The 13597-nt window shown below is 31.4% G+C and overlaps 1 protein-coding gene across 4 annotated transcripts; it reads left to right on the forward strand.

Moving 5' to 3' along the window:
* Positions 1 to 4552: 4552 nt before the first annotated feature.
* Positions 4553 to 13535, forward strand: LOC105423689 (RNA polymerase III subunit A). Of its 4 annotated transcripts, none has more exons than XM_011633543.3 (21): positions 4553 to 4691; positions 4968 to 5210; positions 5362 to 5497; positions 5574 to 5723; positions 5796 to 6143; positions 6219 to 6545; positions 6620 to 6757; positions 6817 to 7014; positions 7629 to 7865; positions 8557 to 8887; positions 8964 to 9213; positions 9288 to 9517; positions 9598 to 9948; positions 10597 to 10765; positions 10864 to 11203; positions 11272 to 11459; positions 11620 to 11767; positions 11858 to 12010; positions 12067 to 12267; positions 12416 to 12549; positions 12665 to 13535. In XM_011633543.3, the coding sequence occupies exons 2-21, from the start codon at positions 5167 to 5169 to the stop codon at positions 12789 to 12791; spliced, it is 4200 nt and encodes a 1399-aa protein (XP_011631845.2). In that variant the 5' UTR covers positions 4553 to 4691; positions 4968 to 5166; the 3' UTR covers positions 12792 to 13535. The 4 variants fall into 4 exon arrangements, with proteins under 4 accessions (XP_011631845.2, XP_011631846.2, XP_011631847.2 ...); XM_011633544.3 differs by having other exon boundaries at positions 4691 to 4829; XM_011633545.3 differs by lacking the exon at positions 4553 to 4691 and having other exon boundaries at positions 4836 to 5210; positions 9598 to 9702; positions 9778 to 9948.
* The last annotated feature ends 62 nt before the right edge of the window (positions 13536 to 13597 follow it).

The raw sequence follows: 13597 nt of genomic DNA on the forward strand, positions 1-13597 counted from the left end.
ACTCCTTATGGCGTTTAGAGGAACGGTGTCCTCGATGTGCTGAGTTTGATGACGAAAAAGATGTTGGCCGCGGAGAACCTAGATCCTCAGAGAGTCAATCATGTAACTTTAGTGTCGGTCCACAATAAGTATTTAATCTTTAAGCCGTAAAAAATTGACCAATCATAGTCGATTATTCTTTGCATATTCGATTATAATTGGTCAATTTCTTACGTCTTAAAGCTTAAATCACTTATTGTGGACCGACACTTACGTGAAATTTTTCACTTTTCATTTTTCACTTTTTACTTTTCACACCTTGACATTTCACATGAAACTTTTCACGTACAGCGATTATGTATGTAGCTTTGATGCGTGGAAAGTGAAATCATGAAACATAGTTTCATAGTTTTATAGCTAATGAAAATTATTTTATTGGTACAGTATTATATACATCTTTTAATAATCAATTGTATATGTATTACGTACACTTCCTAATACAACCTTAATCTTTTCTAATTCCAAAGTATATTTATTAATTCCCTAGATTTCCTTCTTTCCGTCACCAAGGTACATGCTGAAAAAGTTCACGTAAAAAATTTCACATTTTCACGTTTAAGAGAGTTACATGATCCCGCAAAATCAACACATGATCGTAAGTTCACGTGAAACTTTTCACGTTTCTGCCTTAGGGGAAAAGTTACATGATCGACCCCCAGCACAAGCGTATGAAATGAACATGGAACATACAGAACCTCAGAAAAACTTACGAAACATATATCGAATATTATTCAGACAGATTTTATTTTTCGTAGATTATGACACAATTCTTTTTCTTTAATAAAATCTTAATAAAATTATTTTTAGATATGTAACGTATGTCTTTATAAAAATCGAATGCTGAAAGATAGTGATTGATTACTCAATTTCTAAATAAATAATATCTATATTTAATCACTAATAATCACTAAATAATATTGCTTTTAATATTCAAAATAAATAATTTCTAATATTATATTGGCCAGTAATTACATTTTTGTAACAGTGATGTAACATGTAATCAATGATAAGTGCAAAATGATATTTTTACTATTGGATGAACAAGGAAGAAATTAAATGAATAAAGTTTAACAGTTTATTTTAATTTATTTTATTGCATTATGCATTGCCATTGACTTACTGTCACAATATTTATATTTAATAATTCTTTTTTTATTAGATATCCTTAAAATCCTTTTCCTTAAAATCCTAGATATCCTTAATCCTCTATAAACTGCAAATTTGTTTGTTATTTTTGTATTTAAATTAAGACATTGCAAGACGTGACTATTACTTAAAATATTAAGAAACTTAAAAATTTCTTATTATTGCAAATAAATTTTTGGTATTTTCTGAATATATATTCCAGTTTTTTAAATGTTTGATTATTAACAAAAAATAAAATGTTATCTTTGTAACTTCTTAATTGTACTAATTTTGCATGTCATAAAAAATTTCAATTTATAGAATCTACTATTAATACATTGCTCACAAAGTTGTGTATTTTTTTTAATACTCATTATGTAACTAGCAATACTATGGGTGCGTTCCTTTATTCTCCGAGTACTGTCAGTATTACGAATAGCGTTTCGATATAGAGTAGTGCACTCCGAAAGTACTGCCTTGAATTTTATGACGTCATTGATTTGACGTACTTCCTGTTGCAGCTATTGCACCAGCGAAGTAAAGCAATTAGAGCACAAAGATGGCTGCTTCCATAGAGACTGAAATAATCTTGATTGATGCTGAAAAAAAATAAAGCGTATAACATGATATAATAATATTGTAAGAATTAGACGACGGTAAGTGGTCATGAAAGAGATTCGAAATATAAACAGCTAACAGAGAGGAGCCGTCGTGGTCGTGCAGACTAAGTGTCAGATTAGTAAACGAGGGATCCCAAGTTTAAATCCAGTCGGTCTCCGTTTATTTTTCCGAATCTAATAAATATCTTTCATCTCAGAAGTGGGATTCAGCCCATGTTACCTGACAGAGAAAATTCAGTCGATTTTGTGTGTGTCGTTTGTATGTTGTTCAAAATGAATCAATTCGGGAAGTTAAAATACTCCAATGTCGTTGTCGATCGTTCAAAAGTGGACGAAAAAAGTCGGGGAGTAAAAGTACTCCAATGTCGTGTCGATCGTTCAAAAAAAAAAAAAAAAGTGGACGAAAAAATCGGAGAGTAAAAGTATTCCAATGTCGTGTCGATCGTTCAAAAAAATGAACGAATTCGGGAGCAGAAGCTCCAAGGTTCGGATAAAATTCCGGTAGATGAAGACTCGGTACATTCGGGACGAATGTAATGCCAGAATGGCTGAGCTGTAAGAATTAGACCGTAAGTGGTCATGAAAGAGATTCGGAAAACAGTTAACAAAGAGGAGCCGTCGTGGTCGTGCAGACTAAATGTCGGATTAGTAAACGAGAGATCTCGAGTTCAAAGTCGGTCTCCGTTTATTTTTCCGAATCTAATAAATATCTTTCAATATAATATAATGAAATTATTATGATATTATATAATATTATGAAATTATTTATTATTTATTTTTTATTATTATTATTATTAATATTAATATTATTAATTTTTTTATTATTTATTATTTATTTTATTATTATTATTAATTATTTTATATATATTATATTTATCTATATTATATTTAATATATATAATAAAATTATATTTTTTTTTAATATTACATATGCCAGCCATTTCAGTTGGAATTTGAAAACATACTGCAACTGCGTTCCATTTTATAATCTTGAAGCAGTTAGAAAGCGCACGAAATTAAAACGGAACGATAGCCGCAGTACACTTCCATTACGTCATAGCATGAGTACTCGGAGTGAATAAAGGAACGCACCCTATATAAAACGCTATTTTCTATATAATTTAATTGTTATACTTTTTGAGATATGTATGACATATTAACATTTGACTGAGTAGGAAATTCCAAGAATGATTGCAATGTTTATGAAGATTTATATTCGGCAATTACATTCAAAAAACCTTGTAGAATATATAATTTCTCCTTATCTTTTTCTTTTTATAATAAAAATAAAAGAAAAAAATGCTGAAAACAGGCTTCGCTAGATGCTGTGATCGATGTCACGTGACATTAATACGTCATTAGAGAAAAAATGGCGGACCAATCAAAACGTTTCAAAATCGAGATATTAAAAAGATATGATGACCAGATTCTTACTAAAGAGTTTCTATTTCTAGCTACACAGAAAAAGAAGCTCATTTATGCTCCTCATTATACTGTAAGAATTAGACGACCGTAAGCGGTCATGAAAGAGATTCGGAATATAAACAGCTAACAGAGAGGAGCCGTCGTGGTCGTGCAGACTAAGTGTCGGATTGGTAGACGAGGGATCCCGAGTTCAAATCCAGTCGGTCTCCGTTAATTTTTTCCGAATCTAATAGATATCTTTCAATCTCAGAAGTGGGATTCAGCCTATGTTACCTCAGAGAAGATTCAGCCTATGTTACCTGACAAGTCGATCGTTCAGGAGTGAACGGAAAAAGTCGGGGGTAGTACTCCAAAGTCGTGTCGGTCGTTCAAGAGAAATGAACGGGAAAAAAAGTCGCGGAGTAGTACTCCAAAGGAGTCGTGTCGGTCGTTCAAGAAAGTGATCGAAAGTCGGGAGCAGAAGCTCCAAGTTTCGGATAAAAGTCCGATAGAGGAAGACTCGGTACATTCGGGACGAATGTAATACCAGAATGGCCGAACTGTAAGAATTAGACGACCGTAAGCGGTCATGAAAGAGATTCGGAATATAAACAGCTAACAGAGAGGAGCCGTCGTGGTCGTGCAGACTAAGTGTCGGATTGGTAGACGAGGGATCCCGAGTTCAAATCCAGTCGGTCTCCGTTAATTTTTTCCGAATCTAATAGATATCTTTCAATACATACATACGAAATATTTAAAGCTGTAATTTCATGCAGCGAAGCTAACTTTTACCCCACTCTACGTCAATGAAAAGTAGTGTTGAAACGCTATTGCTTATCACCTCCTTCTTTTTCATAGAGCGAAGAAAAGTTTTAAGCGTTTTATCCCCTCAATGCAAAGCAGCATAAGACTGGCTGTGCTCCGATATCCATTGAATTATAATTGTCAATACATCGAATAATAGAGCAATATAGATGGAGCAATATAGTATAGTGGTACAGTTGCAATAGAGATTAGGAGACGACACATAATCGCTGCACTGGCTACGATGATACATTTATTATTACATTACATTACATTTATTTTTACATTTATTATTATTTTTATTTATTTATTATTTATTTTGTTATTTATACATTTATTTATTACTTATTTATTTATTTTGTACATATTTCTGACGCTGCCAAAGATGTTCCTTCTATAATTTTAAAATTCTATAATAAATATCTGTATATTTTTTTTTATAATTTCTCTTTCACTTCACCGGCAACATTTTTTTAATGTTACTTCGCTATAAGTTCGACTTGGGGTGCGTTCCACTTAACGTCCGCAGCGTTCGCAACCCCGTTTCACATAACGATCGAGATCATGTGATCGCAATCAGAACGTCATAGATGACGTCATGAATCGCGACCTCATCGAGCCCACGACGCTCACGATTCGTAGATGGGTCGGCGCAGTTGTTTAAGATTTCACCCACAGCGCCCGCAAGGTAGTGGAACGGTAAATATACGATCGAACTTTTCAGCATGCCTTCACTAGTTCGCTGTATCCATCGAAAATCGATAGAGAGGGTAAAAGCTAGCTTTGCTTCGCTGCATGAAAAAGCAACTTAAGTGTCACTTCCGTTCGAGCGAGGCGGTAAATTTCGGGAGTGATCACGTTTTCCTTCATGGGAGTGGATTCCATTCCTTTAAGAAATTTGAAACAATTATACCATTTTGCACGATTTTGTTGCACGGTTTTAATTGTAATGTATATGATGTCTTTGTTTCGCAGTGATTGTCACGGACGTACATGTGGAGGAAACAATCAACAGCTTCTGTTAGTAGCATATGTAGGTTAAGACATATGTTTACGAAAGGGACAGTATCTCTTGAATACGTGAATAAAGTTGCTCGTCGATCGCGTTGAATTTCGATCGAAAAAGGCAGGAAGAATTGATAATTGAGATTGCAATAAGTTAATAATATTAAACATGGTGAAAGAACAGTTCAGGGAGACGAATGTCGCCAGCAAAGTGTACGTAAACTCGTTTGTAAAGTCTTGCAGACTTGCTTGTAGAGTTTTTTCAAGCATAGCAAATAATTTATATGCGATACTTTTTGTGACTTTTGATGATGCAAGACGTAACTCGTCGACGTGATATCGAATTGATATTCTTTTTATATAGCTCTCACATTTCTTTCGGTGTGGACAGCATGCATGACATGCATATGCAGGCTAGTGTAGAGGTGATCTCCAAAAACTTATATAACGAGGATGCGAAACATACTCCAGCTGTGCATGGAGCACTTGACAGACGCATGGTATTTAAAAATGATATTAATATTTTTTTAACTTCAATACTTTTTGAATTGTTAAAACTAATATTTTTATCTATAGGGAGTGAGCTCTATGGGAAATGAATGTGAAACGTGCAATAAAAAGTTGAATGAGTGTGTGGGACACTTTGGATATCTGGATCTACAACTTCCAGTTTTTCACATTGGCTATTTTAGATCAATTATTCAGATTTTACAGACTATTTGCAAAGTAATATATAACTTTATTGAAATTTAATAATTTTGGTAATTGTATTTTGTACTAACATATTAATTTCTATAGAGATGCGCTCACGTCTTGTTAACACTAGATGAAAGAAGATTTTATTCACGCAAACTACAGAATCCGAATTTAGAATATCTGGCATGTAAAACATTACGTAAACAAATCTGGGAAAAAGCAAAGAAAAAAACAGAATGTCCAAATTGCAAAGCAAACAATGGTCCTGTGAAAAAGGGTGGTTTTCTCAAAATTGTACATGAGCAGTACAAGAATTTAAAGGAAACTGATCCTTTTATCCAAGAGAAATTGGCTGAATTGAGTCCAGCGACAAAACGTGACAAAGAATATAAGAATATAGTAGAACAAAACTACAGATGTGTATTTGATCAATATTTATATCCAAATGTGGTATGGATTTAAAAAGAGAACATTTTATGGAATATGTTCTTGCATGCTTAATTTTATAGGAATATTTTTTTTAAGGTTCAAGAACTCTTTAATAGAATCCCAACAGGCGATATGTACCTCTTACTAATGAATCCTGAATGTTCAACACCAGTAGATTTGATATTAACAAGAATACCTGTTCCACCAATTTGTATTAGACCTAGCGTTTTATCTGACCTAAAGGCTGGTACAAATGAAGATTATCTGACAACGAAATTGTCAGAATTAGCACTTATCAATGACGTTATTCGTAGGCAAAAAGGTGTTACTATACAAACGTACATGGAACATTGGGATTTTCTACAATTGCATTGTGGTCTTTACATTAATAGTGAAATGTCTGGAATACCCTTACACATGCAAGTAAGTTGTTTAATAAACATCTCATTTTTCTAATTTATCTTTTTTTCTCAAATAATACACATTGATACTTCCAGCCTAAAAAATTTGGTAGAGGTATAGTACAAAGATTAAAGGGAAAACAAGGTCGTTTCCGAGGTAATTTATCTGGTAAACGTGTTGACTTTACTTCTCGTACAGTAATTTCGCCTGATCCAAATCTCAGGATAGATCAAGTGAGTATAAATGACAAACTTAAACTGCCTGCAATATATGAAATTGGATTTTTATATAGGTTGGTGTACCCATGTATGTTGCGATGACTTTAACATATCCTGAAAGAGTCACTCCTTCAAATATAGAACTAATGCGAAAATTGGTTAGAAATGGTCCGGATATACATCCTGGAGCAAACTTTATACAATATAAGAACTCCCAAGACAGGCGATATCTCAGATATGGCGATCGAAAGAAAGTTGCTCAAGAGCTGCAGGTAGCATTAATATGATTTTAAGATCTTTAAGTTAGCATCGCTTTTCATAAAAAATCGAAAAAACATTTATGCAAATCAAAAGCTTTTATATACCTTAGTTCTGATTTTTGTGCTTGAGTAATTTAGCAGAAAATGGCAATTGAAAGATCGTTTAATATAAATTAGTATTTTATCAAAATTACATGAAAAACTAGAAAATTAATCAAGATCAAAATTATGTGCTTTAAAAAATATTTAACAGAATTTGTCTATATTTTTTAAACTATTAAAGACAGATCAATTCTGTTAAATGTTTTTGAAAGCACAAAAGCTTATAATTCTGATCTACTAACTTTTTGTTTTTCGAATAATTTTGATAAGAGGGATACTATCTTACTTTAAGCCAGTATCCCCATTTTCAATTACTATTTTCTACTAAATCGTTCAAGTACAAAAATCAAGATTATAATTCATAATTAGTATATAAAAGCCACCTAATACCTTTATATCTAGGTATTTTTTTCAGTTTTTTTTTGTGGGCGGAGAGAAGTTGCTAATTTAAATAATAATAGAGATTTAATTTTAAAATATATATATTAGCAGTTTAATATATTTCATTATATTGTTCTTTGTAGTATGGTGACATTGTTGAGAGACATCTCAAAGATGATGATTTAGTGCTGTTTAATCGACAACCGTCGTTGCATAAATTAAGCATTATGACACACAGAACTAAGGTATTGGAACATAGAACATTTAGATTCAACGAGTGCGTCTGTACACCATATAATTCTGATTTTGACGGTGATGAAATGAACCTGCACGTACCACAAACTGAGGAGGCTAGAGCTGAAGCGTTGGTTTTACTAGCAGTAAATTATAACACTTATTAATTAATATATATTCTTATAGAATTATTAAACAAATAAGAAAGATTTAAAGGCTTTTCAGATAAAATCAATTAAATAATGCCAGTAAGAATCAACATTGGATATCTCTATGTAAAATGCATATATTTAAAAAACAAATTCATAAACATTTTGATTCTTGGTTTGAATTTTCTTGGGTACAAAGTAATAATAAATGCCAATAAAATGAATATAGATAAATCAGAACTAAATAAAAATCGGATGTCTGTAATTTAAATAGAAAGGTAAAACATTGAATTGAGTGTGCTTAAAGATGAAACATGAAAATTGTCAAAAATATATAAATTATGTTCTAAAGTCATAATGTAAAGTAAAAAAAAAAAAACAATTTAAAACATGGGCTATTTATGTAAAGTATGAATTCTAATAAATCAAAGTGATAAAACTTGTAATTACTAATCAGATGTAAATTTGTGATAAACCTTCAAGACTAAGACTAAGAATCTTGTGAGAACAATAACTAGTATCAAGTGAATATAAACAACATATCAACATAGTAATAAATTTTGTTTTTTAAATTATTTTATACATACATACATACCTAGTGTTGACTTTTATTGGTTCTTATTTTAACTACTAGTATTATTGAAAATTGCATACGAGTATACTAAGACATATTATTTTACATTTATAGAACAAATCTAATTTGGTTACACCTCGCAATGGTGACTTGTTGATAGCAGCAACGCAAGATTTCATTACGGGCGCTTATCTCTTGACTCAGAAGGACACATTTCTTCAAATAGAACAGGTTAAATTAGCTCTTTGTCTCTTAGCAGGTCCAGACGCTTCTATAATTGTAACTCTTCCTCTACCTGCAATCCTAAAACCAACAAGATTGTGGACAGGCAAACAAATATTTAGTTTGATTATGCGACCGAATGCAGACTGTCCTGTCAAAGCAAATCTGAAGGCAAAGGGCAAGGCATACACCACCGGAGAAGAATTATGTATTAATGATTCCTGTAAGTTGTAAATTATATCCTTATTGTTTTTATATATTTTATATATTTTTGTTTAATGAACAAATTAAATCCACAGATGTTATTATTCGCAACTCCGAGCTTCTAGCGGGAACAATGGATAAGTCTGTATTGGGCTCGGGATCAAAACAAAATATATTTTATGTTTTGTTGCGTGACTGGGGAGAGGATGTTGCGGCCACAGCTATGTGGCGTTTAACCAGACTAACGAATCATTATAATTTTGATAGAGGAATTTCTCTCGGTATCGGTGATCTCATACCTAGTCAGGGTCTTCTTCGAGCCAAAGAAAAAGTGTTAAACACTCAGTACGAATAATTACAAGTCTAAATTCGACAGGCTGCTCTTGAATAAATAACTAATCCGATTTGCATTTATTTAGTTATTCCACATGTAACGAGTACATACAACTAATGGAGAAAGGTCGCCTTGTTTGTCAACCTGGATGTTCAGAAGAAGAAACATTGGAAACAAAGATATTGAATGAATTATCAGTGATTCGTGACAACGTTGGTAAAGCGTGTTTGAAAGAACTACATCCTAGTAATACTCCTTTAATTATGGCGCTTTGTGGGAGTAAGGGTAGTTTTATCAACATCTCTCAAATGATTGGTACGTTTAAATAATTATTTTATAAATATATTACTACGTTTAATCGTTTTAATATTATTTAATATAATTCCTTTCTTTAGCCTGCGTAGGTCAACAGGCTATTAATGGTCGCAGAGTACCGAACGGATTCGAAAATCGTGCATTACCTCATGTTCCAGCGCGTTTACGGACTCCGGATGCAAAAGGTTTTGTAGAAAATTCATTTTACTCCGGGCTCGTATCTAAAGAATTCTATTTTCATGCAATGGGTGGTAGAGAAGGTCTTACGGATACTGCTGTGAAAACTGCAGAAACTGGTTACATGCAGAGACGATTAATCAAAAGTTTAGAGGATCTATGTATCCATTACGATATGACAGTACGCAATGCGATGTGTAATATTATTCAGATTCCATATGGCGGAGATGGATTAGATCCTACGTATATGGAAGGTATGTAAATGTATTATGAATTTCATATAAAACAGAGTTGGATAGGTTAATATTATTTTTTAACTAAATTAAGTTAAAGTTAATGGCTTATAAAATTAATTTAGTTATGTTATGTTAAAAGTTACAAATTAATTTAGTTAAAAGTGAACAAAAAACTCAGTTAAAAATTGTATAAACTCAGTTAAAATTAAATTAAGTTAAAAATTAATTTTAGCATTATTTCTATTAAATTAGAATGTCATAATTTTTTAAATTTAAAATATTCTAAATAAAACAATACAATTGCAATATGGATCATCAAATAAATTTAACATTTTATTTGTAAATTAAATTTATATGAAATAACAAAGAAATAATGTTTTTTTTATTTGGCAATACATTTTCTCTTTTACAATTTTTTCTTCTATATAAGTGAATTTTTAACTTAGGAAAAAAATTAATAAGTTAAAATTTATGTGTTTTAAAAATAAATAGTTATAAAAAGTTATAAATTAATTAATAATTTAAAATTGACTAAAAGTTAGTTAAAATTAAGTTTTTAATTTTTTAATTTTATTAATCGCCTTTTAACTTTTTAACTACTAGTTACTATTTAGTTACTACTCAACCCTGATGTAAGGCGAGTGATACATATTTTTCTATCCATAGGTAAAGATTGTCCTGTAGATTATAAAAGAGTGTATGATCACGTAAGAGCGAAAATGCCTTACAGAACAGAAGAACCGTTAGACGCTGCTAGTGTAATTAATGCCACGAACGAAATGCTCTCCTCCGAGGAGTACGATTGTCTGAGTAACGAATTTAAACAGGAACTGACGTAAGATAATATACGATATACAATATAAATGTGTTATACAAATCGTTTGAACTGCGTTCAGTACCATTTTAATGAATTGAATGTCATGTTTCTCGTAGCACATTTCTAAAATCTATTGCATGGAAAATAGCACGTTATCGGCAGAACATCAAATCGAATTCGTCGGTAGTCTCAGAATTGGAACGTCTCACTGTGTCACAATTAGTTGAATTCATTCATACGTGCAAGGAAAAATATATGGGAGCCAAGATAGAACCAGGCACGGCTGTAGGCGCACTCGCCGCGCAAAGTATCGGCGAACCAGGGACTCAAATGACACTCAAGACGTTTCACTTCGCCGGTGTAGCCGCTATGAATATCACACAGGGTGTGCCACGTATCAAAGAAATTATTAACGCAAGTCCGAAAATCAGTACTCCCATTATAACAGCAGCATTGGTAAATATATCGCACACATACATGTTCTATGTGGAATACAAACTTAATTAATTTTTTATATTTTGCAGGTCAATGACACAGATTCTGAGTTTGCCGAGCGAGTGAAGGCAAGAATCGAGAAAACGACTCTAGGAGATGTGGCTGAATATATCGAGGAAATATATATGCGTGATGATCACTTCCTTGTAATAAAATTAGATATCGATAGAATTAAATTGTTAAAATTGGAAATTGATGTTAATTCTGTATCCTATACGTAAGTAAAGCAAGAAAAGAAAATTCACGATTTCTTTTATCTAATGTCATAATTCGCAATATAGCTGAGAAAACAAAAATTTTAATAGTTTTGATATACTTTAAAATTCTTTTTTAATACCTTCAAGCAATACTAACAAATGTGATTTATAATTCTATAGTCTCTGTACTTCAAAATTGAAATTAACATCAAAGAATCTAGAGATAGTAGGCGATTCAATAATTATTATTCGACCAAACCGACAGAAGGATAATTCGAATTTTCCATTTCGTCAATTGACGGAAGCTCTTCCAAATATCATAGTGAAGGTAAAACCATATAATACACTATATAATTTTTATAAAATGTAAATTTTTATAATATGAAAAATATCTGATAGGTGTGTTTGTATTTTGTAGGGCTTGTCATCAATCAACAGAGTGATTGTACATAATGAAAATCTTGGTGGTAAAACGAAATTTACGTTATTTGTTGAAGGAGATAATTTTAGAGAAGTTATGGCAACACCTGGCATCCTTGGCGAGAAAACAAAATCGAATAATACGATAGAGGTAAATTGAAAAAATATATGAATATGGATAAAATACTTATTTATGATTCATTTTAGGTTTTTAAAACACTCGGGATAGAAGCAGCGAGAACAACCATCATGTCAGAAATTAAATCGGTAATGGAAAATCATGGAATCAATATTGATCGTCGACATTTAATGCTCTTGGCAGATTTGATGACTAGTAGAGGAGAAGTTCTTGGTATAACAAGACAAGGTTTAGCAAAGATGAAAGAATCTGTCTTAAATTTAGCATCGGTGAGATTTTCCATTCTTCATTATTTTGTTAATTTTTTTAAATATAATATGGAATTATTTTTTTTTTAACTTTTAAATTTCTTTAAAAAGAATTGGAAGTGCTTCTCACAAACCAATTTGTTATTTATTATTTACCAATTTGTTATAGTTTGAAAAAACGGCGGATCATCTATTTGATGCGGCTTATTATGGACAAAAAGATATTATATGCGGCGTATCAGAATCAATCATAATGGGTATTCCAGTTCCATTAGGCACAGGAATTTTCAAGCTGCTTCATAAATATCCTTTTTATATTACATTTACGTATGAAAAGTTAAATATTATATTTTTTAGGAGAAAGAAATGACATAACTGCATATTTAATATCATATTATTTTCCTTAATAATGAAATACGGCAGATAAAGATGAACCATCTAAAAGGGAACTTCTTTTTGACAATCCACAATACCATAAGCCACTTCGTTCCGGAAGACGACTTCAACGAGTACGACCGCGTCTAACACTACAAACATCGCCTTAAGAAAATATTTTTTATGTTTAATGACTATGACACATTTGCTGTGTATACTATCTATTTGTAGTTTTAGGCTTAGCATTGACATGTCTCGATAGTCACAATATTGTCTTTTTCACTTTGTAATTCTCTTTATAATGAATAGTGATCAATCTTAGTCTGAATCGGTTTTTGATATGTATATATGTGTATTTAAAATATGTATAAATTTTAATATGTATTACATATATACTATTATATATTTTTTTTATAATTATAAAATATTAAAAACGCTAGAGTATTTCGTAATAATAGTAATAATATAAGTTTTTTAATTCATCGATTAATTAATCGCATAATGTGCAAATGCTATTTTTATAGAGCAAAGTTGAATTTGCGCATAATGCGATTTATTAATCGATGAATTAAAAAACTCGCCTATATTTCTAAATAAGATTGTTACATGTCAAAAACTTCTAATGATCTTGTTCTTTGATCTATGATATAATGTTCCTGATATCTATCGTTGTACGCTATGAAGAAATAACTATGAAGTGATAGGAGAAATGATAGATACGAATACTGATATATATCGGTATCCAAACAAAACTACATTCTGGATAGTACCGTTTGTATATTTTTTCATTATACAATCATGATATTGTTAATTCTTACGATCATATAATTATATACTTTTATAAAATAACTTCTTTTTTTCTCTCTTTGTTAATATTTGATACGCATGTCAATAGAAATTTTGTTGCTAAGAAACAGGATTGTTTGACCTAAATTCGTTTCCTACACCTACCTATACTTCTGCATAATATAATTTC

Source organism: Pogonomyrmex barbatus, unplaced genomic scaffold (assembly GCF_055798465.1).
Source record: "Pogonomyrmex barbatus isolate J1 unplaced genomic scaffold, ASM5579846v1 scaffold5, whole genome shotgun sequence".
Classification (NCBI taxonomy): domain Eukaryota; kingdom Metazoa; phylum Arthropoda; class Insecta; order Hymenoptera; family Formicidae; genus Pogonomyrmex; species Pogonomyrmex barbatus.

Excerpts from the sequence above, each read along its gene's own strand:
- LOC105423689 (XM_011633543.3), top strand. The coding sequence starts at position 5,167 with ATGGTGAAAGAACAGTTCAGGGAGACGAATGTCGCCAGCAAAGT. Across the intron at positions 6,758-6,816 it reads CAAATCTCAGGATAGATCAA|GTTGGTGTACCCATGTATGT; the intron begins GTGAGTATAAAT and ends ATTTTTATATAG. Across the intron at positions 9,949-10,596 it reads AGATCCTACGTATATGGAAG|GTAAAGATTGTCCTGTAGAT; the intron begins GTATGTAAATGT and ends TTCTATCCATAG.